This window comes from Alexandromys fortis, unplaced genomic scaffold, assembly GCF_014885135.2.
Source record: "Alexandromys fortis isolate MF-2015 unplaced genomic scaffold, M_Fortis_MF-2015_v1.1 scaffold_14, whole genome shotgun sequence".
NCBI lineage: Eukaryota > Metazoa > Chordata > Mammalia > Rodentia > Cricetidae > Alexandromys > Alexandromys fortis.
In genome coordinates, this window is record NW_026067910.1 from 15,386,412 (window position 1) to 15,410,817 (window position 24,406).

The following is a 24,406-nucleotide window of genomic DNA, read 5'->3' on the forward strand; positions in this document are numbered from 1 at the left end:
CACACACACACACACAACACTATCATCTTTAAAACCTCTCCACTTACAAACTGTGACTTTCCTTGGTTGATGTCTACAAGAAAGCAACTCACAAGTACATCTCTCATCACCTTAACTCAGTTCCACACTTCTTTTTCTTTCTAACATTTAAACCAAGTTCAAGGTGATTTCCTTTTTTATATTCTATGACATCACTGGAAATACCTTTCTGGTAAAAAAAATCTTGGTTCATGACTGCTGTATTTTTGTTTCTATTTCTTCTGCCATCACATTAGAAAACTCAGGTGTCTTTCCAGGAAATGACACTGGTCAAAGTCTTTCGGGGTACTTTAATGTCTTTAATGGAGCACAGCCTTCAATCAGTCCCCACCCCCACTCAGAGGCTAAACCCTTGTGCATCTTTCTCTCCCTTTCTCTGGGTACAGGGAGAAGATCTGTACATTATCTGTGCTGAACTGACTAACTGCAGTGAATTCATAAAAAGTGTTCGCCTGCAGCAAAATGTGCGTGGAAACAACCATATATCGCTACAGTGAGAACTACCCTAGAGGTTCAGATAGAACTCCAAACAGCTGCTGAGAAAGAGCAGAAATTCCTTCACTGGCCAGTCTGAGAAGATGCACCTCAGACACATATCCCACTTCAAAAAAAAAAAAATCTATTGCTGTTCTTTCTCATTTGACAAGTAGTCAATTCAAATTAATCAAAGGGCAGAGAAATCAAATTAGGACTGGACTGATAGGTGACCGGAAATGGTTCTATGCTTCTGTTTATTAAAGTTTTTAAATGATTGGATGGAATTTAATTCTAGCTAAGCCAAGTCCTCACTTCCTGTAATATTTCCTCATTTTTTAGCATGAGGTTTCTTTGCATTCTCTTCCTTCATTTCACAAGTCAGACTCTACACGTTGTCCTGGGATTAGTATTATATTGAATACTTGTCCTTCGTCTTCTCTCTTGCTCTCACTATTTTTCGATACATATTATTCATTTGAAGCTAGGGCCATACGTACTGTCAAGCATCTTCTCAAAAAATCTTCACAGCATTAAGATACTTCTATCAAGAATAATTCTCTGACTGTTTCTCTCCCCAGTGTTCTCATCTGGATCCAATGCATACATACTTTGAGGTGGAGAGAATATATGGAAAGTCACAATTACACTAATTATGTTTAAATATAGTCAGTAATTCACCAATCCCATTCATGATTCCATAGGCTCATTGGTCAGAACCCTTAGGACTTGCCTCAGAAATTCTGGGTCTTAAACAGGAAGACAGATCACTGTCTTAATAAAATGTACTGCCTCCATGGTGAACACTGTCCATTATGAACACAGTGTGATTACACTGTCATAAATACTGCATTTGACACGCCTCTTCCTTACTAGATTATGAGCTCATGAAAGGCAGGAGCTATCCCATTTTTAAGTTTAGTGTCTCCCACTCAATCATTTATGAAATATCTGTTATATGCTGTGGAATATTTTTAAGTGGTGTGGTCTCCCCTGCTCTTCAGAGGCTAACTGCTAGGAAGATACACACACACACATACACACACACACACAATACACATATTTATACACACACAACACACACAAATTCACTATCTGTAAAGATAAGTTTTCTGGGGAAAGACAAAAAGACAAAGAAGGGGCTGCAGAGACAGCATCACTGGATGCTCTCGCTGAGGAAGTGAGTTTGATTCCCAGTACCCCACATGGCAGCTCACAACCGTCTATAACTCCAGTTCCAAGGAATTAGACATCTGATTGAGTTGGATGCTGACCTTTATGCTTAGAAAACAACACAGAGAGATTATGTCCATCTATGCTTCAGTTTTAACATATGTCTAAAACTGACTGAAGCCTGGATGGAGGTGGGTGGTCCTTGGACTTCCCACAGGGCAGGGAATCCTGATTGCTCTTTGGGCTGACAAGAGAGGGGGACTTGATTAGGGGAGGGGGAGGGAAGTGGGAGGCGGTCGCGGGGAAGAGACAGAAATCTTAAATAAATAAATAAAAAAGAAAGACAACCAAGAAGCATTTGCTATCTTTAACATGTGGGATGCAGCACACTGTCCATCAGTGGATGCCAATGGCCACACTAATGTGCCTGTGCACATGTGATGAGGGACCAGACCATCAGCATACACAGTTGGCATGGATCACCTCTATATTGTGATCTGTGTTTCTGTTAAACTCTCACTTAAATCATTAGACAATTTCTTCTTAATATAAGAAAATATTCTGGTTCTTTACATCTTAATTTCTTCACTAAACATATGTGGTGCTTAGACTCAAAATTTGATGATAGCCCCTCCCCATTGAAATTATGCTAGAATGGGTTCTTAACTACCTAAAATACAGAGCTTGTATTTGGAAAATTCTGCAATAAAATATGCATCTATTTGTAATACCTTACCACAAACTCAGCATCAACGCAAAGAAAACCCATGTATTTATAACATTCTGCTACTTAGAAAAAAAATTAAGAGAAATTATGTGTTTTAAGAAACCTGTCTTGTGAGACATGAGCACTTCAAGTCATGGCAATGACTGTCAAATGCCTAAAAGCACATTTGAATTTCTAGGCAAAGCAGGCATCAAGTTTACATCTTTCAGATGATTATAAAAGTTAAAAAAATATGTTGAAGAACCACACTTGCCAGGACAGAATTACACACATTGTTCATTAACAGCCCCAGGGAAGCTTGGTACACGACGAGAAACCGAAGAGACAGCTCATGCTGAGCGCCTCATTTAGGTTGTTTGTAAACTGAAGAGTATGTTATTTCTTTCCTGAGTACCAAGATCTCTCAAAAATAATATTCACTGAAAATGCTGATAAGGTAGGTAAAATATACAAAGTAACTGTATTTTTTGAAAAAACACAGATGTTTTTGATTTATTATAACAAAAAATATTAGTCTTCCTTCAATAACCTTGAAGACCAGAATTGGCATTTTGGGTAAATGACTCTGTGCCATGTCACTTTATTTTTTTTAATTTATTGATTTATTAAATATTTCTGCCTCCTCCCCGCCACCGCCTCCCATTTCCCTCCCCCTCCCCCGATCAAGTCCCCCTCCCTCCTCAGCCCAAAGAGCAATCAGGGTTCCCTGATCTGTCACTAAGACAAAAAGGCAACCCACTTACTGGGAGAAGATCTTCACCAACCCCACAACTGACAAAGGTCTGATCTCCAAAATATATAAAGAACTCAAGAAACTAGACCGTAAAAGGCTAATCAACCCAATTATAAAATGGGGCACTGAGCTGAACAGAGAATTCTCAACAGAAGAAGTTCAAGTGGCCAAAAGACACTTAAGGTCATGCTATGTCACTTTAAGGGGTGGTCCCACCTCCCATCTTTCTAAGCTTCACACAGCCTAGTGAGAGGCACTTAGTGGTGCTTTCATTTCCGCTGCAACCATGTTGCTATGGTCCACGAACACTTTACCCTAGGAGCATCCCAGCCTCAGCCTGAGTTAGCCTCAGCCCGATCTCTGTTTCTACCAGAGTGAGCCCCCCCCCCCCCGCCCCTGGAAGAGGATAGCTCAAGGCAATTGCTGCTGTAGTCCTGTGGCCACCCTCAGTTTTCAAGCTGCCAGTAAACAGTCTCTCTCCCTGGCCTCTATTATGACTCCAGCTTTAGCTGCTGTCAATTTGCCCACATCTAACTTCAATGACCTCAATTACTTGATGTTCTAGGTAGAACATCCCATGTCCTATCATTTGCTTGCAATTTCTTGAAACACCCACCATCCCTTCCTTCTCCAAGTAAACCTCATTTCTTCCCCTCCTCAAAATGCCAGGTCTAACCCCAACTTTCTCTATGTGGTCATTGCCTTACCAGGGAGTCAGTCACACTCCAAACAGGCACACACGGAAGACTATTCCACGTATCTAGATAAACTCCTGGTATGAATGAATTGCTGTGGAATCTGTAATTTTATGGGAACCATTGCTAATTTAGTTTTTTCATAAGACAAACTAAAGTAAATGTATAAACTCCAAATATTGAGGATTTCTTAGTTACTATAACAGAAGATTTGGCATGGGAGTTGAACATTTGGAACGCCAGGAAAAAGAATGTCCATCTGTACTAGAGTTGGGACAAATGGACAGCAAAATGCACAGCAACAGAGGCTAACTGTATTACAACAAAGGGAAGATGGTTTATTCGGGGTTGGTGGCAGAGGACAAGTGGATGCTTTCGGTTTAGCTAGAGGTTAAGAGAGCTGGCATTCTTGGGAAGACAAGGAGCTGAATGGCAGCAAAATTTACATCAGTAACAAAATTTCAGTAACTAAGCCTGAAGAAACTGAGCAGAAAGTAAAGTAGTTTAAAGAAAAGCTGAAAGCCATGCTGGAATCCAAGAAAAGATTTGTAGAAACAGACTGTACTCTCAGTGCTAGGAAAATTGATGCCACCAATTGAAACCATCACTTTAAAGTGATTAGGACACTGAACTAGACCACCTCATGATCAGGCCCCAGTGTCTGCACAGACGCCTGGAGGGGAGAACGTGGTTAGGACACTGGATGTATCGACACCAGTGTCTGCACGGATGGCTGGAGGGAGGAATGTGGTTAGGACACTGGCCTAGACCACCTCATATCAGGCCCCAGTGTCTGTGTGGATGGCCAGAGGGAGGAACATGGTTAGGACACTGGACTAGACCACCTTGTGATCAAGTCCCAGTATCTACTTGGATGGCTGGATGGAGGAACATGGTCAGAGGAAAAGAAGATGCCACACAGCTTAAGGATCCCAAAAGCAAGGGAGTCAAAATTCAAACTCAGCAAAGGTCAAAGTGCTGCCTAACTGCACAAGTTTATCCCCCTGCCTACTGGCTCCACCTGCAGGTGCACTTAGCAAATGCAGCTGAACAAAGACGGCCTTGACTGGATTGACTCTTAGAAATCATATACTGGTCTTCCCTTTCAGCGACACTCATCAGCTTTATCAAATGCTCATGTTAAGTTATTTCTTACTCTAATTGTCTAGTAGATAGTCACTTTTGTGTTTGGGCATGAGAGGTGTGTGTGTGTCACATATGTGCAAGTGTGCAACCATATACATGCAGCTGAAGGCCAGAAGAATTTGTTGAGTTTCATCAACTCTTACTCTCCACCTTACTTTTTGAGATAGGCTGCCTCACCGACCCTACTGCTTGCCATTTCAGCGATGCTGGCTGACCAATGAGCTCCTGGGATGGGCCTTTCTGTAAACCCCAGTGCTGGGATTATAGGCAAATGTGCTCATATGTCACGTTCCCGGGGACTGTTGGCCAATTCTTCAAACTCATGTCCTCTTGCCTGTAGTACCTACTGAGCCAACTCCCTGGCCCCTCAACTTGTTTTCTGGGCATTATCCATCTATACTATATAATTTGGAGTTCCTAGTCACTGGGCTCAATTCCTAGAAAGGTCAAATGTGTTGCCAAGAAATATAATGAAGTACATTTCCACGCCAGGGAATGAGAAATGACTATTAAGGATTATTTTTGTATAATTATGATTTCAGACTATATGAATTCATAGTAAATAGAAATTATGTACACATGAAAGCAAACAGAACAGAAGAAAGATATTTAACCAAACATGTAGAAAACACACAAAATTCGTGAACACTGTCTATGAGCACAGGATCTACAGAGTGAAATAACCCTTGATATCCTAAGAAACCTGGGTAGAGGTACTTTTTACTGTTACGTGTTTCGGTATGGTCAGTGTATTTAGATTTATAATTGCAAGCAGGGTGATAGGTACTTAATAAGTAGTCAAAGTTTGCAGAAAAATTTTTGACAAAGTAGGCAAAGAGTTAATTATACAAGCTATGGAGCACAGTGCTACAATAATGATGATATAATAATAATAATAATAAGTGAAGTAAAGCTCAATTCCCCTAACATTTTTTAAAGACTTGAAATATTTTTTTGAGATTTTATTTTATTTACTTAGTTTTATTTGTTTGAAAGTATGCCTCTGTACTACATGCCTGTGTGTGTGGATGCCAGAGAAGGCATCTGATTCCCTAAGACTAGAGTTACAGACATTTGTGAGCTGTATATGGGAGCAAAATAAGGGTGCTGAAGATGGAACCAGTTTCCTCTGGAAGAGCAGTCAGTTGTCTTAACTGCCAGCCCTCCTCTTCAGACAAACTCTAAAAGCCAAACCCAAGTACCTGGAGCCCACATAAACACCAAGAACAAGATGGACACCTATGCAGCAAATTTTGTTACAGGTAGGGACACGCCAATGGAAACGATTACTTGTGAGTAGAGAAGGACACCACGTCCAAGTGAGCACGGCATTGCTTCTTCCTCTTTGCAGCTGCAACCACAATGCTTCACAATCACTCATGCACAAACACCACTGTACACTGACTTGGAATTCTCGAGCAGCTGCTCTCTCCGAAGCATGCATGTTACAGTCTCCTTAGCCACCTCTCTTGCTCCACAATGTGGCAATGAGTCTGCTCAGTCTCAGCCAGGTGGGAATTACAAGCTTTCTTTGTGACTCGTGTTCTTCTATCAACATATTTTTTCATTACAAAAAAGTATTTGAACAACTTTGATGGAAAAAGACATTGGTTTCATGAAGTCAAGTGTGCTTGTTTTACATACAGAAAGCGATTGACCTGCCTTCAAGGGAATTCACAAGGAGCATGATATAAGTCAGTTCTGCTGTCTGTTGGATCTTGATTTTGTGACTATCTGATTTCCTTATCAATACTGAAAACAAAATGCCCACATATCTGTTGATTTCAAATAGAAGCTTGTTGAAGTCTTGAAGATTCATGTAATTACAGTCCTTCAAATTTTAAAAGGCTGAGGTAATTTGACCTAATTTCTAAAATTGACATGGAACAGATTTTTTAAAAAATATTAGCAGTAATATAAGAGATTTTAATATTAAAAAGATAAAGGAACTAGCAGGCTGAACTTTAATATTTATCATGGAATTTCCGATAATTTAAGAAGCGAAAGGCTACGGAGGCTTCATTTGCTATCACTCCTCCGCGTTTATTTCCTCAGAGCTCCCTACTGATTCAGTCACTCACATGAAATTATCCATTACAGACACACAGAGGTGGACAGGCGCTCCTTCCTTATCCTCTTCGACAAACACTGTCAAGGCCTTTCCAGCACAGACACCAGCACAGGAAGTGAAGTGAGATGGGGATAAAGGAAAATGAAGAGAAAGAGCAATAGCCTCACACAGCCCAGAAAAGCCTTTAGATTTCTTGCTTTTAGCCATACATCTGTTTATAATCTTCCTCCAAATCAAGAAGGAATACACAAAAACAAAAGAAGAAAATCAAAGTATCCCTGACATTCACTGTGAAAGGAAAGGCTTTTAGGTGTGCTAGGCAACGGCTGGAGACATTTCTCCTACCGGCTGCCTTTCCTCTTAACTATGCCCCCGCTTACCTGATAGGGGCACCTTTGGCTTGTGCTGGTCGCAGTAACACTGTGATCGTGGTGGCAGTTTCGTTCAGAGAGGCATCAACTCCTTCATAGTCAGGTAAAGTCGGAGCTGAAAAGAGACACAGCGAGGTGAAAAGAAAGTTCAATCAATTCGTGGCGATATATGATAGGCTGCTATGAATAAATGATCCTACCTTAAGGGAAAATCAATTTAATTCCTAATTAACTTCAGTGATCCTTATTTTATGACACTGAACCTTAACTGTGGGCAGAAGAAGCTAGGAAGGCGAGGTTGCTGGATTTTTAAAAGCAGTCTGGGGACTTGTACTCATTGTATTCCGAACACTTTGTGAAGACCCATGGGTTTCAGCTTCCCAAGCTCTTTAAGCCGGTGAGCACGACGTGGGACAGTGGGACAAGAAGAGTCAGCACTGGCTAAACAGTCACACATGAGCCTGGGACTGTGCATGGCAGAAGGGAGGTAATGGGCTGCCTACTGGCCCTCGCTGTTCATGCTTGGCAGGCAAAAGAAAGGCCCAGTATTCTTTTCTGGACTAGTTCCATGTGAGCACAAGAGAAACATGCTAGTCAGCTGTGGTGCATTGGAAAGGAGATTACTTTTCAGTTACTAAGAACTGGTACATTAATTGGCAAATAGTTAAAAACATAAATTTTCAACACGTTGGATAGTGTTTGTGTTCTAGAAGTTTCCCAACCTTGGGCTTAAAGAAATTTCAACTGATTTTTACTATATGGATGGATGTATAAGGGAATGAGACCCATTGAAACAAGTAGATTATAATTTAACCTTGACAAGTCAGGTAATGTGTAACAAAAAAAAAATCTTCATCCACTCATTAAGAACTTGCTAAATTCAAAGCATATGCAAAGTTTTATGAGCTGTGATAGAGCCATGAAGACAAAACACAGTCACTGACACAGAATCAAGATTAAGAATTAACCTTTTATGAAGCCAAGTAGTATAAACCAAAAATATACACACAGTAAACTTTCACATAATCAAAAGATGCAAACTTTTAAGCTCACAAAACATTGGCACACTTTTATACAAATTCTAATTATTCTGTTATTTGTTTGCATAGGTGTTTTGCCTGGATGTTTGTGCGCCACATGCATTCCTGGTGCCTGGAACATCAGGAGAGGGCATCAGATTCCAGGAATTGGACTTAGATAGTTACGGAATGCCCTGTGGGTGCTGGGAATCAAAACCACATCCATGGGAAGAGCAGCTAGGGCTGTCAACTGCAGAACCATCACCCTGGTCCTTTAAATTAATGCTTTCAATGCTGAGAAAAACAATGACTAGACAAAAGGGGTAGAGAGGCATATAGTATCTCAAAATTTATACAGCATCACAGTAATCAGATGCTCCCAAAGCACAGCAGCAGAAGCTAAGCTTATAAAATACAAGAAAATGCTTACTGCTTTCTAGTTGCAATGGGAAAATTGAAATCAAATAATTCAGAGGGAAAAGAAAGCCAGAAGGGTGTTTCTGTCTATAATTAGAAATTTTCTGTTCGACATCATGTTGAACAGGGTATCTAAGACTTCAAACTGTATGTGCGTATATGTGTCTCTCTGTGTATATATATATATATATATGTGTGTACATATATATATACATATTAGAAAACATATTTGCTCAGTGTCTATTTTAAAATATTATGTCGATTTTACAACAATTTCTATTGAAAATTTCAATTGTTGCTAATTCTAGAAGGGAAGAAGTTTGTCATGACATTCACTAAGTCTTATTTTCTAACCAAGTGATTTAATAAATATTATAAATCAATGAATTCCATTAGGATATAAAATGACAGTTTAATATACTATCATTTCTTAATATAATGGATGATGTTAAAACATCAATTTTACCAGAATATTAATATAAATCAAATCATATGCAAATGAATATATTGGACTTATTCTTATTCATGATATGAATTTTTAAAAGTTATATTTTATTTAATACATTTCCAAATAAAACAATTTATATACATATATCTTACTCTTGGTATAAATTTTTGATTCAGGACAATGTTAAAAATATATAATGTGGATCTCTGCACCTGCTTCCATCAATTACTGGATGAAGGTTCTAAGATAACAATTAGTGTAGTCACAAGCCTGATTACAGGAGGCCAGCTCAGGTACCCTTTCCACTATTGCTAGGAGTCTTCTGAGCTCTTGGAGTCCAGTCAAAGAAAGAGAGGAGGGATTATATGGGCAAGGGTGTGTATGTCAAGATCATGATGGGGAAACTCACAGAAACAGCTGACCCAAGCTAGTGGGAGCTCATAGACTCTGGACTGACAGCTGGGGAGCCTACATGGGATCAAACTAAGCCCTCTGAATGTGGGTGACAATTGCGTGGCTTGGTCTTTGGTGGGGTCCCTGTCAGTATGACCGGGATGTATCCCTGGTGCATGACCTGGGTTTTTAGAACCCCTTCCCTATGGTAGAATACTATGCTCAGCCTTGATACAGGGAGGAGTGGCTTGGTCCTGCCTTAACTTGACATACAGTGAGAAGGGGAGGGAGGAGGAACTATGATTGGTATATAAAACAAATAAAGAAAATTTTTAAAAAATGCAATGTGAATTGAGAGTGGCTGCTGTTATATACTAAATAGAATTAACAAGGATTCGCCAAATAAAAATGTGTTTAATATACTATGTGGTTTACCTTCAAAAGGCCATTTTCAAATTTAACTCTATAGTTACAAACGGCTCATATTTTTATAGTGTTAAACATGATGAACTATTTTACTAACTGGAGTAGACTTAGGGAGCATCGTGATGCTAACATCAGCAGGAACCTAATCAGGTTGAATGGGCGATTTGACTGAAGGAGAATTATTACTCGTAAACGATCTAGTCAAATGCAAATTATAAAAGTAAATGTAGTAGAAAGTGAAATTTAGTCATATTTATTTATCAATTCAAGAGTTTCTTGAGTGTTCTAATTCTGAAAATTAGAGGCATTTGTGTGAGATGTTTGTGTAGCAGGAAAGGAAGGTTGGCGTTTGTTTAAAATTAGCATAATGTTAGGGAAAAGGGGGCAGGCAAGGTGTGAGGTATTCCAATACGAGAGTGAAAGATACCAGGACTTGTTAGACACCATCCACTGGAGCATACAACTGATGCCATACTTGGCACCTCATTGAGAGCACAAGAAAGGTCCATAATCATTTACAGTGAACATGGGAAGATTTGAAGTAAAGAAAAGATGTAACGTTTTAAGACGACTGTCATTTTTGTGACGGCCTGAAAAGTGTTTGGATTAGAACGTATCACCAGGAATGATTTGTTCTCAAATGGCTGAATAGACTGCCCTTGACCTCACGTAGTGACGTGATGACTCAGTAGGCTATACGATAACACAGCACCTATCTGAGGGTCTAGAATATGCTATTGCAAATCAGAAGCATGAACTGCTCAGCTTCTATGTTACTCATTTGCTTACCTGAGATATTTGTGGTCACATTGATGGCTGTGGCAGGCCCAAAGCCTTTGACAGTGCTGGCTCTTATGAAAAACTGGTAGGTGGTTCCAGGGTGGAGATGCATAAATACATGGTGTGTACTATTCCATAAATTTGATACAGTCTGTGGAGGTCCAGCCACTGGAACTGCGGGGTCAAATGATCTTATGCTGCTATAGCTCACCTAGTGTGGAAAATATATTTCCCATTATATATCAACTGAAGGCCATAATAAATTGTAAGCAAGCCCTTTCTAAACAACATAGCACTCAAGTGCCTCAAGTCCTCATTACTTTCCTCTTCTTTTTCTTTTATATTGGTATGGTTATTTCTGGCATCTCTTATTCATTCATCCATCCATCCATCTAACCTACAAATCTAAATATCTATCTATCTATCTATCTATCTATCTATCTATCTATCTATCTATCTCTATCTATCTATTTTTATATTGGTATTGCTATTTCTGGCATTTCTCATCCACCTATCTATCATCTATCTGTCTGTCTATTGTTTGTCATTTATTGCTCTATTTAAACTATCTCACTACTTCTCTATCATCTATGATCTACCTAATGATATATGTAGCTGTATATCTAAGTTTTCAAATATTTATATTTTAAAAACTATATCAATAAATTGATATACTTAAATATGCATACTACATACACAATTTCTTGTTACATACTTTAATGCATGTGAAAACACAAAGTCTTCATCAAAGGTATGTTATTCTTCTCTTTTTGGTCTAAGGTCCACAGAAAATTCTAGTAACATTAGCAGCACAGGCTTGTGATCTGAGCCACTTGGGAGAGGAACACAAGCTCAAGGTCAGCCTGAGTTACAAAAGGATCTCATGGCCATTATGTATTAACTTAGTAAAACTGTGTCTCAAAACAAATTAAAGAACACTAGTGCTCAAACATACTAAAAGAGTCAAAACCCATTCATTCTAATTCCTATAATTCATTCTGAGGCATATGACATAGAAATGTTTATTCTATAATCAGCACAGACTAACTATATAGCCAAAAACTTCCCAACTGTGCAATTAAGAATATCCATTTGAAAGTGATGGGGAAAGGGAGAAAATTGTCTTAAAAAACATATTTAAAAATTCATTTATTCTCTGTACCTTCTTATTTGAAAATATAGTGATTTATATTCAAAGGTACAATGAAATTCTGAAATGGGTTTTTAATCTGTTTTGCTTTTGGGGGCTATTAATTACTTACTTTGAAAAACAGGCCATTCAATGGCCTCTCCTTAAGCACAGTGTGATATTGGTTTCTTAATTTTAGAAAAAGGGACTTAGCATTTTTACATGTAATTATTCATAACAAACATTAATTGGGTTTGACAAGGACATAGTCCAGTTATACACATATATAGACACAAAACTAGCATATAGTCCATGATTTTGCTACTATACAGTGATTAATTTTAAAATCAAATAATTTGTAAACTAGAACAAAGAGAAATGATGATGCGTTAATATTCCCCCCCTTTCCTTTCCTATTATTTCCACCCAGCCATCTCCTTGGCCTCTTTGTATCTACACCTTCTCCTCCTACCTCATACTGAGTGATGATGCCGTTTGGTTCCAGTGGCTCTTTCCAGTTCAAGAAGATCTTGTTTTCAAAGGAAGTTCCTTGGAGGGATTTGACTGGCACAGGCCCGGGCACTAGAAATAACAGACATTGGAAATAAGAACACTTGCAATTAACAAGATAAACACAATTTAAAGTAGATGTCCTGGAGCAAAAATATATGTTTAAAAATAACATCAGCACATGAACGGTATTCAGACTTGACACCAATTATCAGCCTGTAAGTTTTTAAAGCAGGAAATGTAGAAATGTAAAGTTATTGTTATTCAAATGAATATTCAATCACCTTGGAGAGTGGCATAGTCATGTAGTCTGCTTTTCTCTCTTGTATATGGCTAATAACATGAAGTTCTTATTTGTAATTTGCTCTGAGAACAGAGATGCACATCCCTGAAAGATTTCTTGAAGATTATGATAATCCCCTAAAGAGGCTCCATCAACGGAGTTCATAAAATAATGAATTATAATCATAATTAACGCTCCTTAGACTCAAAAGCCAAATCACACAGCAGTGACTTGAAATGCCCATTAAAAATCATCCTGACTTTTGTGGCTATACTTATTAAATTTTCTATAATTAAAAAGACAGCACTGATTATTATATTTTTTTAAAGTTTTTAGAGACGAATACGCTAAAATGTACCTGCTTCACGCTTTTACTTTTTCTCAGCTAAGGAAGAGCTTATTAAGAACAAGCTGGTTTAGGACTCAAGGATCTCTTGATTTGCTTTCTTCATTTGGCAGAGCTGAGGACGGGGCTCAGGGCCTGGCAAATGCAAGCCAGCGCTCTCCCACTGAGCTATCTCAATATTTCACCATACTCTTTCTCCCTCCCTCCCTCCCTCCCTCCCTCCCTTCCTTTCTTCCTCCCTTCCTTTCATTTTTATTCAATTTTTGTTGTTGTTACTGCTTTTTGTTTGTTTGTTTGTTTTAGACAGGATCTAATGCATACTCTCACTCTGAACTCTTTGTGTAGCCGAGGTTGCCCTGAACCTATTCTGATCCTTTTGCCTCCACCTCCAGAAAGCTGGGATGACAAGCATGTGCCTCCATGCTCCGTCTTATGCCACATCTGTGTTGGGTACTTAATTCAGAACTTCCTGCACGTTAGGCAAGAATTACAACTCCCAAGTAACACGGCTCCAGTCCTTATTTGCGATGACCTCATAAGCTGCAAAATCCTGTCATTAATCAGCCATGTATTAGTTACTACTGACAAGCTAAAAGATAGTTCTGCTACTGTGTATTGCTCTTTTTATAGATCTTACTTTAAAACCTGCCCGTTTAGTCACATGATCTGGATTCTTCTAATCATGCTTAACAATACATATTACCTCACACTCTTGACTTAAAAACTTCTTTTTTTAAAAAAAAAAAATACCAACCCGGTATTGGGCAAGTACGGTTTTTAATTAATATTTTCCCTGAATCTAACGTTTCAGTGAACTTCACACATGACATTATCTAGAAATGCCGTTTCAAAGTACAGAGCAATTTCATGAGGATTGAAATAAATTAAAAACCACTGGATCACAGGAAATGTATTTCTTCATGGCTAGCAGCAGCAAGAAATTCTGAATGATATGCCACCAGATGAAGATTTATTTCATTCTACAAGGAGACTATGAATGATGCTACGACCTCTGAGGCAGGCAACACGAGGTGACGCATAAAAGAAAGAAATCCAGAAGAATAAAAGAAAAAGAAATCCATCCTACAGATAGCATGGTAGCCCTTAACTTAGGACACGTTCACAGCCCCGTAGTTAACCATCCCTTACCCGTGTCCCATGTTGTCAGCACGGGCAGTGAGCCTGACAAGGATTCTGTGCAGTTTCTGGCAATGCCAAGGCTACTAGAGACATGGGTTCACTGTGCAAGTGGATACCTGGGCATATATCGATTCTGTTTATGACTGCCATCAAGGAAAGTATATTTCTTCACACATTTGTCAGGAAAAGTGGCAGATATGAGTAGGAAGAGTAAAAACACCAAATACTGAGGACTTGTTATGAAAATTCCTGTGTCTACCTACCATAATTTGTCTTACAAGTACTATGAAATAGAATGAATATATTTCAAGTTATTCTTATTTATGCAGGGTTCAAAATATTTCCATAATTCTGCATTGAAAGATGGGCAGAAGTGGTAAATTGTTTCCCTGCAACGTTGGTATGATCACCCCCTTCTCATACATGGGCTACATTGCTATAATTCTGCTTGAAGTATTTACAAGTTCCATTTCTCAAGATTGGAAAGGTGGGAGAAAAATCACGCCCAAGATAGGCCACACACGTGATCATGACTTGGATTAATAAATACTCCTATAACAAACACATAAAGGAAATGTGGACGAGCTATGGGCACAGACCAACCCTGTTCATTTATGCTCTGCACCTGAGCAGGGATGATGTCTCTACACACAAAGACAATGTCTCAGTTCAGTGATGATTTGCCTAAACCCAGCATGAAGCACTTAAAGCCATTTCACGCCCAGCTTCAGACGGTGGGGATTCACGTTACATTTCCACACCGCCGACTTTCAGTGGAGGCAGAATGCTGACTCCCATTCCTGTGCTTGTGATTTATCGGAGAGCCGTTCCAGCTAATTTTGTTTGGAGCATGAGAAAGTCCTTCAAATAGAACTTCAAAAACGGAAAAGAAAAATGAAAGAGGTGTGGAGAAAGGTTATATTAAATAAGCATTATAGCCTCTAAAACATAATAAATCTACATTTTAAAATGACTTTGTAGCTTTAAAAAATGTCCCCAAACCAGGCTTTTCTGCTGAGTTAACTTCATAATATTGATTTCCATGAATGCTGGAATAAAAAAAATGAAAATGGAACCTTATACAAAAAAAATTCTGCCCGTGCATTAAAAAGTACATGTAATAAATTAAGCCTAAATTCTACCCTAAGGTTCTAGTTGAAAATGGTTCTAGCTTTGGGAGCTTGATTTATGGATGTCCCCAGAATTCTTTTCACACAATTATGTCTTTTTATTAGGTGGTTGATAATTTATTCTTTTTCTATGTATATACGGCAGCAATAATTTAGTAAGACTGACTTAACCAGATCATCATGATCCATTGATCTTTGCAATAATAAGCATGATTTAGTTATTCTTCCTCACCTCAGAATATCGAAATACATCAGGTATTCTGTGTAGAAACTCAAGCTCATATGAGCAGCCCTGAAGAATGAAGTACAAATCCTCCATGGAAGTTTCTCCATCAGTCGTTAAGAACGACTTATAGAAGAGAAAACCAACCAAGAAAGGAAATAGCCTACAATATGGGATACAGCCACAGGGATTACTCTGAAGTCATATTATGAAACAAAATACGTGCAACTTCATATAACTGAAGCTTATACAAAAAAGCAATCAACACAGAAGCTAAAATAAAAGTAGACTTGAAAATTAATGTAAAAAATGTTATTTCTAATTTATAGAACTGATTCTATATGAACCCTGTTGTTATGAGTTTGATTGGTTTAGGTCAAAATTCCACAGAAATTTCATTATCTGAGTATTAACATAGCTATTTATGTAATCAAATGTTGTTTAAAAATATATTGCAATTAAAAAAACATTATAAAAACCTGATTGTCTTTTTTGTTTGTGGGAAAGAAAAGCAAGATAAACAATATCAAAGGATAACACCATAAGAAATTGCATTGTTGGAGGGCGACTAGATAAAAACAAACAAAAATATCAAACTCATGTAGCTGGATTTAAATGTTATCAATCAAGATATCCTGGCCTTAAATGCTGACAGCAATCCAAATAACTGTGACTATCGTCTTATCATTAAAAACATGAGTTATAAAATGCTTAGCATGACACAGACCTGAAACCCTCACCACACTTCAGAAGATGTGCGATTCCTCCTGATATTTGTGTAGCTAGTTTTGGACTTTCACTGATATTGTTGATGCCTGAATCCATTACCGTTACCTCTTCTCTTCTGCACAGGTAAGTGTTGCATGTATGGGAGGGTGGGGGTGACACTGGAGATGGGGGTGAGAGTTTTATAATCATGTTCGGGCTGATGCATTAGATGTATTATTTAAATAGTGTTGCCACATTGGTTTCAATGTAATGAAACAATGTAGTAACTGCAATAAGACCCTTTGGTTAAATCAAACATGACAATAAAAGATTCCTCTTAAGTCTCAGGGTTTTGACTCTCGAATTTTAGTAATATGAGGAGGACTGCAGACACCATGTTGTGCAGTCTAAGCTGGGCAAGTTTCTCACTTCTTTAGGATAGCAAAGCAACAGGACAAACCAGAGTCACTTTCAAGTTTCACAGGAGAAGAGCTGAAATGAGTATTTCTAGAAATGATAGCACACTTACTTACTTTATGGCCAACTCATTCCTATTTGTTAGGCACCAGAAGATACACAGTAGCCAAGTGAATGCAAGAAGGGAGGTGTGTGGGGGAGTCTGATCGTAAACTACACCCTTTACTCTGAAACTCAAATAAAAATACGGGCCTCTCATCAAGCTGTTGAAGAAAATATTAAGAAGGAATAGGACCACAGAGACCTCATGACTTGGCTCCTTTACTTGAGCATATAACTAGAGAGACGGAGAAATTTACTGATTATGGAAATGATTGGTAAACCCCAAGTTCTGCTAAGATTGGCCTGAGATCATTACGTAGCAGTTTCTACCAACATACATTTATTTATAAAAGAATACCAATAGAAAAAAGTGTTACCCTAAAATATATAGTTCTTAGTAAAGTAATAGATTTGGAATTTTTGTATACTATTTCCATTCAATGAAGAATGGCATTCATATTTCTATTAATGACATACCATACTATTAGAGAAAAGGCATCCATATTATAGTGTTAGTACAAATATGCATTCTTATTACTTATTTTTTATAAGTATCATTTCTTAAATTGCAATAAAAATTATAAAATTTATGGCTTGTTATTTTCTTATTAGGATCTTTATTTGGACTAAAAAATGTCCTGTGTCTTTTGTGTTTTAATTCAGTCAATCAAATCGAGTATTTTATCTTCAAATACTGAGAAAACAATACCATCTGGTTTGATTTATAAAATTCACACACGATTTGTAAGAAAGTGAATTTTACCAATAGGTAACTATATAGTGATGTGGATAATAACATTTTTGCTTTCACATTTGGTAAGAAAGTCTTTATTTAGGCTTGAGGCACCTTTGCCATTTCTACTATCATTATTTAAAAAGTCATCATGGGTACATGCCATTTAGTAACTGTATTACTTTCTGAAAACAGAAAGTCTGTTATAGGTAATCTGGCTGGAATAACCTAGTAGATTTTTTAATTAACTACTGGACAATGGGGAGGGGGTAAATGTAAAGAAAAGACAGTATTCTCTGCCCCCCCCTCCTTGTGAAGACACCAAACAGGAGCATACCATCCTCATCAGTCTGAATGATCGTCTCCTCACTCTCCTTCCTGCCCTCTGGATTGGTGAGGATCATCTTGAGGCTGACGTTTGTATAAGGTGGCAGATGGTTCACAACGTGCTGAGGGGCTTTGGGGTCCATGTCCAAGCAGTCTGCCCTGCTCTCATTGTGGCCACGGAAGTAGTGGTAGCAGATCGTGACATTGAAAGTGTGGCAGCGAGTGATGTTGTAACCCAAGGACTCCCAGTCCACAGCGATGCGCCTTGCCTGGATTTCAGCAATCTTCAAAGTCTTCGGGGTCCGCATGGGCTCTGCAAAATAAATAGAGACAGCTGTCAGCTCGACTGTAAATTCCTTCTGGAGAGTGAAGTACTACTGAGCAGAACACAGTATATCCAATCCAGTGGCTGTCAAGAGAATCTTTGGCTTTTAGTGTTTTGTCAAGAGAATCTTTGGGTTTTAATGTTTTGCATGTTTATAATTTCATGCTGGTAGGTTCTGGAGACTGATTCAACAGTAAAAAAGGAGCTAAAAAAATGAAATGAAAGTAATCCTTAGTACTCATGGACTTAGCAGAAAAGAGAAAACCAGCAGAAAATGAAACAATGCCTGAAAGTTGTCGCTGTCCGGTTTCCCGTCCCCTTCCTTTGCTACTACTGACCAAGCAGATTAGCTCATGTATCAGAAGGGACAAGAGTCAGTGTGCTCTGCTCAGCGATTTGTCATGTCACTAAGCCATGGTGTGTACTAATTAGTCTAATTGGAACACTAAACTACCATTTACCAAAATGACACAGATATTAATTAACACTAATTATTCCAGTAATGATGTTGTTCATCAAAGCAAATAAAAATTTAGAAAAATTACAAGAACACATGTGGATATTAACACCAACCACCTTCTCTCCTTCTTGATCTCTTTGTAACTTATTTTCTAGAAAATACTCAGGCCTAACCACCCATGTACTGTCATACAAACCAAACTAGAAGGTGAGTTGTCACTCAACTGAAAAACCCTGGCAGGACTGAACACTCAGAAGACCGGAGTCCATCCATCATGACTCCCAGCGGTATCCATTCCTCATGCAAACTGACTTTAATTGTCTAACTTAATCAAAATAATTACTCTATGAAAGCCAGGGCCATGGTGAACCCCATATAGTACAGAAACCAGAACACGGCAAAATGTTAAGACATTGATTAGACATAACTAAAGAAGCTGAGGCTAAGTTCAAGGTCTTGCTGGTTTCTCTTAACTCACTTAGGATGGTCAATACTATTGCTAACTGGAAATCATCAGGGATAAAAGGAAAACAAATGTAAAAAGCCCATTTGTGTGTTCTTATACATTTTTATACTTGAGATCAGAATCCCAGTCCTATAAAAATAATGAGGATGCAACACAGATGGCAAGCCCAAATTGGGAATCCAGTTCAATGGCTGTAGTGTGGGATGGGAAACAATCCCAAGTGGGGAGTATTTTAAAATTTCAAAACTAAAAATTCCCCATGTACACATGCAAATTAAACTCTGGTAGAAACTAATGCTTAGGTTTCAAATGTTAGCAGGCAATCTTCCGACTTCAGTCTGCCTGCTGGATCAGATCTGTTTTGTGTACTGTCTTAAATCCATAGAGAGACCGAGAGGAAGAGGTGGCTTTTTAATCATACATGTCATTGTATATCTAACTCTATGCTAACACTCCCCTCATTGGGTGAACCACACCTGGAATGGATCATTCTTTCAATTTGGATCAATGTTTGTCTCTGGTGTCCAGTGGCTGACCAAATAATAATAGCTAGATTAACTCCAACCATCTCAAGAAAATTCGTAATTTCGCTACTGCTGCATAACAAGACTTTCTTTAGTGGCCTGAGTCAACTTGAACCATATGCTGCCACAAAGTATTCATTTGTATCCAGAAGGAGGAAGTAAGAAACTATCTAGAATATATGAATGAGTGATTCCTAGGCATCAATGGCAGAAAACACCACTGATGAAATCGTCTGGTTAGAAACGCTCCTTTCTTACACTGATTCCATCTTTTGGAATCTAAGCATTTCTCTGTCTCTGAGCCATCATCCTCTTTCACCATTTTCCCTCATTTTGTTTCACTGTTCACCTTGTAGCAATTTCTCAATCTAATATCATTTCACACTCTACGAAAGAAGTCGGTGCCTATGTGCACCCTACGTTCTGAGCTTATGCTCAGAGTTAGAAGAAGATGGAAGATGTAATAATTACGAGCTAGTTAATTGTTGTCAAACCTAGAGAGACCTAGGAGGAAGGCATCTTAACTGAAGAAACTGCCTTCATTAGACTGGCCTGAGGGCAGGGCTATGAGGCATTTTCTTGATGTTTACTGAGGTGGGATGGAACAAGCCACCTGGGCTGTGCCACCCCCTGGCGGGTGGTCCTGGGCTTTATAAGAAAGCAAGCAGAAGAAGTTGTGTGGAGTAGGCAGGTGAATACTTTACCCCCATAGCCTCTGCTTTGGATCCTGCTTTCAGGTTTCTGCTTGAGCTCCCGCCCTGGCTTCCCTTGATAATGGAGTCTAATTGTAAGGAGTAATAAACCCTTTCCTCTCCAAGTTGATTTTGGTCAGCTTTATTTATGTATTTGTTTGTTTATTTAACTCATTCATTCCTTTACATCACAGCAACAGAAACTTAACTAGGACAATTAGTTAGTTACTAGGTAAAAATGCGCTGGTGAACTTGGATAATTTAGTTTGTGTGCACTTGAATGCTGCTTGTTCGACTGGCATTCATGGTAAATAACACATGAAACTCAATACAACTCAGAAAAAAAGTACACTTTTCATCCTATGCATGTCTGTCACCACCAAAATTTCAGTGCCAGTACATGGTTAACAAAATAATTATGGCAAAATTTTCTAAGATAATAAAGTCTTTCAACAAAGTCAGCATGTTATTTGCCATTCTGCTTCCGTAGATTGAATTATGTGATCCGTTACCCTATTCTTGTTAAATAGAGATTTAAACATAATTCTACATTCTTTTGTCTTGCTGCACAGTGCTGATGGGCTTGGAACCCAGTTCCTTCTCATGCTCGTGTAAAAGAAATATAGGCAAAACAAGAATTGAGAAAAGTGATACAGCGAACCTTTATCAGAACCGTAGGGAGAAAGCCAATAATGTAGAGATCATAAAGCAGCAAATAGTCACATAAAAATGCCTACCAGTTACTCATCCATTATGAAACAAAAGTGGACTCTTATAAAGGTATGCAAAATGATACAGACGGCAGCAAAATGAATAAAACATAACAGTGTTAGGCCTAAGGAGCTTACCTCTTATTTATTAAAGATGATAAAACAAGAAAAAGATTATATTTTGATATAAGGGAAATATGAACGGAACATAACGGTATCTCTGAACTCATGAGGGAGTGATAACTTTCACTTGTCAAATAGAGGAGGCAGGTGCATTGGATCTCTGCAGACAGAGCCTAGATCTACAGACGTATTTTGGATAAATAATACAATAGCAAAAGAAGTAAGATGAAAAGAAATGTGGAACGTAATTGAGAAAAAGAAAACTACAAATTCCCATTTGGTAACTTTACAAATACCCAGCTGGATGCAAATGTAGGAAAAACTGGTTGGACGAAAAGCGAATAAACTTTGATGGTGTCGTGGAGGCTGAGTTGAACTTGAAGTAAGAGTTTCTGGGCAGAAAGTTAATGTAGCAAACACAGCTGCTTTAGAAAGAGACAAACTGGAGGCTATGTCATAGGTAGAGACATTAGGGTAGAGAAATTCAAATACTGCAACATGTAAGGAGACAACACGTGCTGAACAAGAAGGGGGACATCAGAGATGGACAGACTAGATACCACATTGGAGGAAACAGATGAAATACTGGGTGACCATTGGGATTCAACATACATAAACAGGTATTGCATAACTGTTGTGTTCAGACAGAATGACTTAGAAAATCATGGTGCTCTAAAAAGAAGCAAAAGAAAAATCAAGATACCGTATACTAAGAGGTGAAATATATAGTGATTCCATACCATTTACATATTGCTTTCTGTAAGCCATTAAGTGCACTAGGAATGAGGAATGTGAAGATCAATTTAACCATGTCCTAATTTAAGAAGCAAGTCAAATAAGTAATAATTGAACTAAATAAAGCATATAGGCAATAATTGGGGCAATTTATGTTTTAACTAACTGGGAAGCATGCTGAAGAAGAGATTTGATGTAGAAGAGGCACTGGTCTACCTTATTAAAGGGAAGGTTAATCACATCAGACAGAAGAACAAGGAACAGCACAAGAGGGAGTGAAGAAGGGGCTAAGAGGGTGAATGGGAAATGGATGGAGACTGTGAGGGAAAGAGAGAGACAGAACTGAGGTAGAACACTAGTGTGTTACAGAGCATGAGAGGGGCCACGGACCTGGAAAGGGAGAGTGTTAACAATACATAGCTACAAATTTATTCCAAAAGAACCTGAAAGAGTTTATCAAAGTTTAACATATGTTTTATTTCCACCATTTTCTAAACAAATATATTCTTAGAGTGAGCTGCTTTTTAGAGACCCACTAGCTAAAACACCAGCAGAAGTCAAACAAACCAGGTCTTCAGACAGCTCATCCCAGGGTCAGCTAGCCAGGAATTATCCCAGTCTAAAAACACTGGCCATGCTCTGTGGGTCCTTCGAGATTATTTTAAAAATGCTGTTGTCTGAGCCCATCTTCTTATAGATTAAGGAAACATCAACATCAGGCAGCGAGATCTTTTGTTTGTAAAGGTACTAATACTTAGATAATGGGTTTTCTGTTGTCTTTAGAACCCTAGTCCTAAAAAATTAAGAATGCTTGACTGATATTGCTCAGAATGGAGAGGTTTTGTCTTTGTTGTTGTTGTTGTGATTTTGTGATTTTTTTTTAAAAATTGACCCCTAAATTAGTGAAACAAATTGCTCTGAATCATACTCTGTTATTTCGCCTCCTCAATGATAAGATTTGTGTGTGTGTGTGTGAATCTACCGTGTATTATGAACTGAAATGGACAAACCAAATACCCCAAACATGAACACCAAAGTGCCAAAAGCTCAGATTCATTTTCACATGTGGGGCAAAAAAAAAAAAAAAAAAAATCCCGGACAGTGTCATTCTTCTTCATAAAATGTTAGGCGATTAGACCATTGAAGAGAAGAGCTTCAGGAAAATGTACACACACACACACACACACACACACACAATCACAATCTACAGCATCAACTGCAGGAGAGTCTGGAAACTGTTTTTGTTTCTAAGGTCAGATAAGATGTTATGTTTTCCTCTATTAACTCCGTCTTTGGGTCTGTCGATTGCAAAATTTGTTTCCCCTATTTTAAGATTTGAAAATCTATTTTTGTAACAAACATGGTCTTGTCACACATCTCTAAAATTATTGTACCCTTTTTGCTGGAAGAAAATAACAGCTACATATCTCGCTACCCCATCCCTGTGTGTTTGTGTCTTAAAAGGAAATAACTGATTGTTTAATAAAAAGTAAGAATTCAGCTTAGGGACATGAACTTATATACTTAGTAGAATCAGTCAAAATGGTAGTTCCTCTCCTTCCATCCTTTTTGGGGTTAAGGATTAAAACCAAGGCCCCCAGCATGCCTAGAAAGAAATCTATCCCCCAGCTGCACCCTTAAATCTGTCAGTACAACTTAATCATTTCATTAAACAGTTACTATGCACAATAGAAAAAACAATGCTTTTTATCTGAGGTTGGAAACCATCAAATCAGGAACTCGTCCACATTAAGATGAAAAAAAAACCCAAAAACAAACAAACAAACAAAAAAACAAAAGCAAATTCACATGGTCAACCTTATTGGATCATTCAACTTATTTCTTGAAACACTGTTGACTGAACACATTCCTTCAACTTCTCTCCTAGGCTATCAACTAAGAGGTGAGGCTGAGCAGATACTGTCTTTTGGACTAACAGAGGACCTGAGAGTTCCTGTACTCTGATGTCATAAACAGTTCTGGAAAAAGAGGAAGCAAAAGAACAGGCGAGAGATGCCAAGTCCAGTCCTTTTCCCAGCCAGAGGAACTTCAAGCTCTCTTAATAGAGATATTGCATATTAACAGATAGGCACAAACCTCTATCCTACTTTGCTTTACCATGGATTTAAGGAGAATTATTTCCTACTAAGTTTTTCCATTTACTTATGTAGTACATGTCTGTACATATACACGTACCAAAGTGCATACAGAAAGAAAGGAAAAATTGTGGGAATCCATTCCCTTCCACCACAAAGAACAAGTTGCCAGACTTGGTAAAAAGGTTTGGTACCAGCTGAGCCATTCTCCTATCCTTAATTCTTCTTCTTCTTCTTCTTCTTCTTCTTCTTCTTCTTCTTCTTCTTCTTCTTCTTCTTCTTCTTCTTCTTCTTCTTCTTCTTCTTCTTCTTCTT

At 38.3% G+C, this 24,406-nt stretch overlaps 1 protein-coding gene across 2 annotated transcripts in view; it reads right to left on the reverse strand.

Moving 5' to 3' along the window:
* Positions 1–24,406, reverse strand: part of Ptprk (protein tyrosine phosphatase receptor type K) — a 519,914-nt gene that overhangs the window by 108,187 nt on the left and 387,321 nt on the right. For both annotated transcript variants that reach the window (XM_050138244.1, XM_050138245.1), the window contains exons 8-11: positions 17,971–18,273; positions 12,514–12,623; positions 10,922–11,123; positions 7,439–7,544 (exon numbers count right to left, since the gene is read on the reverse strand). In XM_050138244.1, coding sequence (XP_049994201.1) covers positions 7,439–7,544; positions 10,922–11,123; positions 12,514–12,623; positions 17,971–18,273 — 721 coding nt within the window. The remainder of the gene's footprint in view (positions 1–7,438; positions 7,545–10,921; positions 11,124–12,513; positions 12,624–17,970; positions 18,274–24,406) is intronic.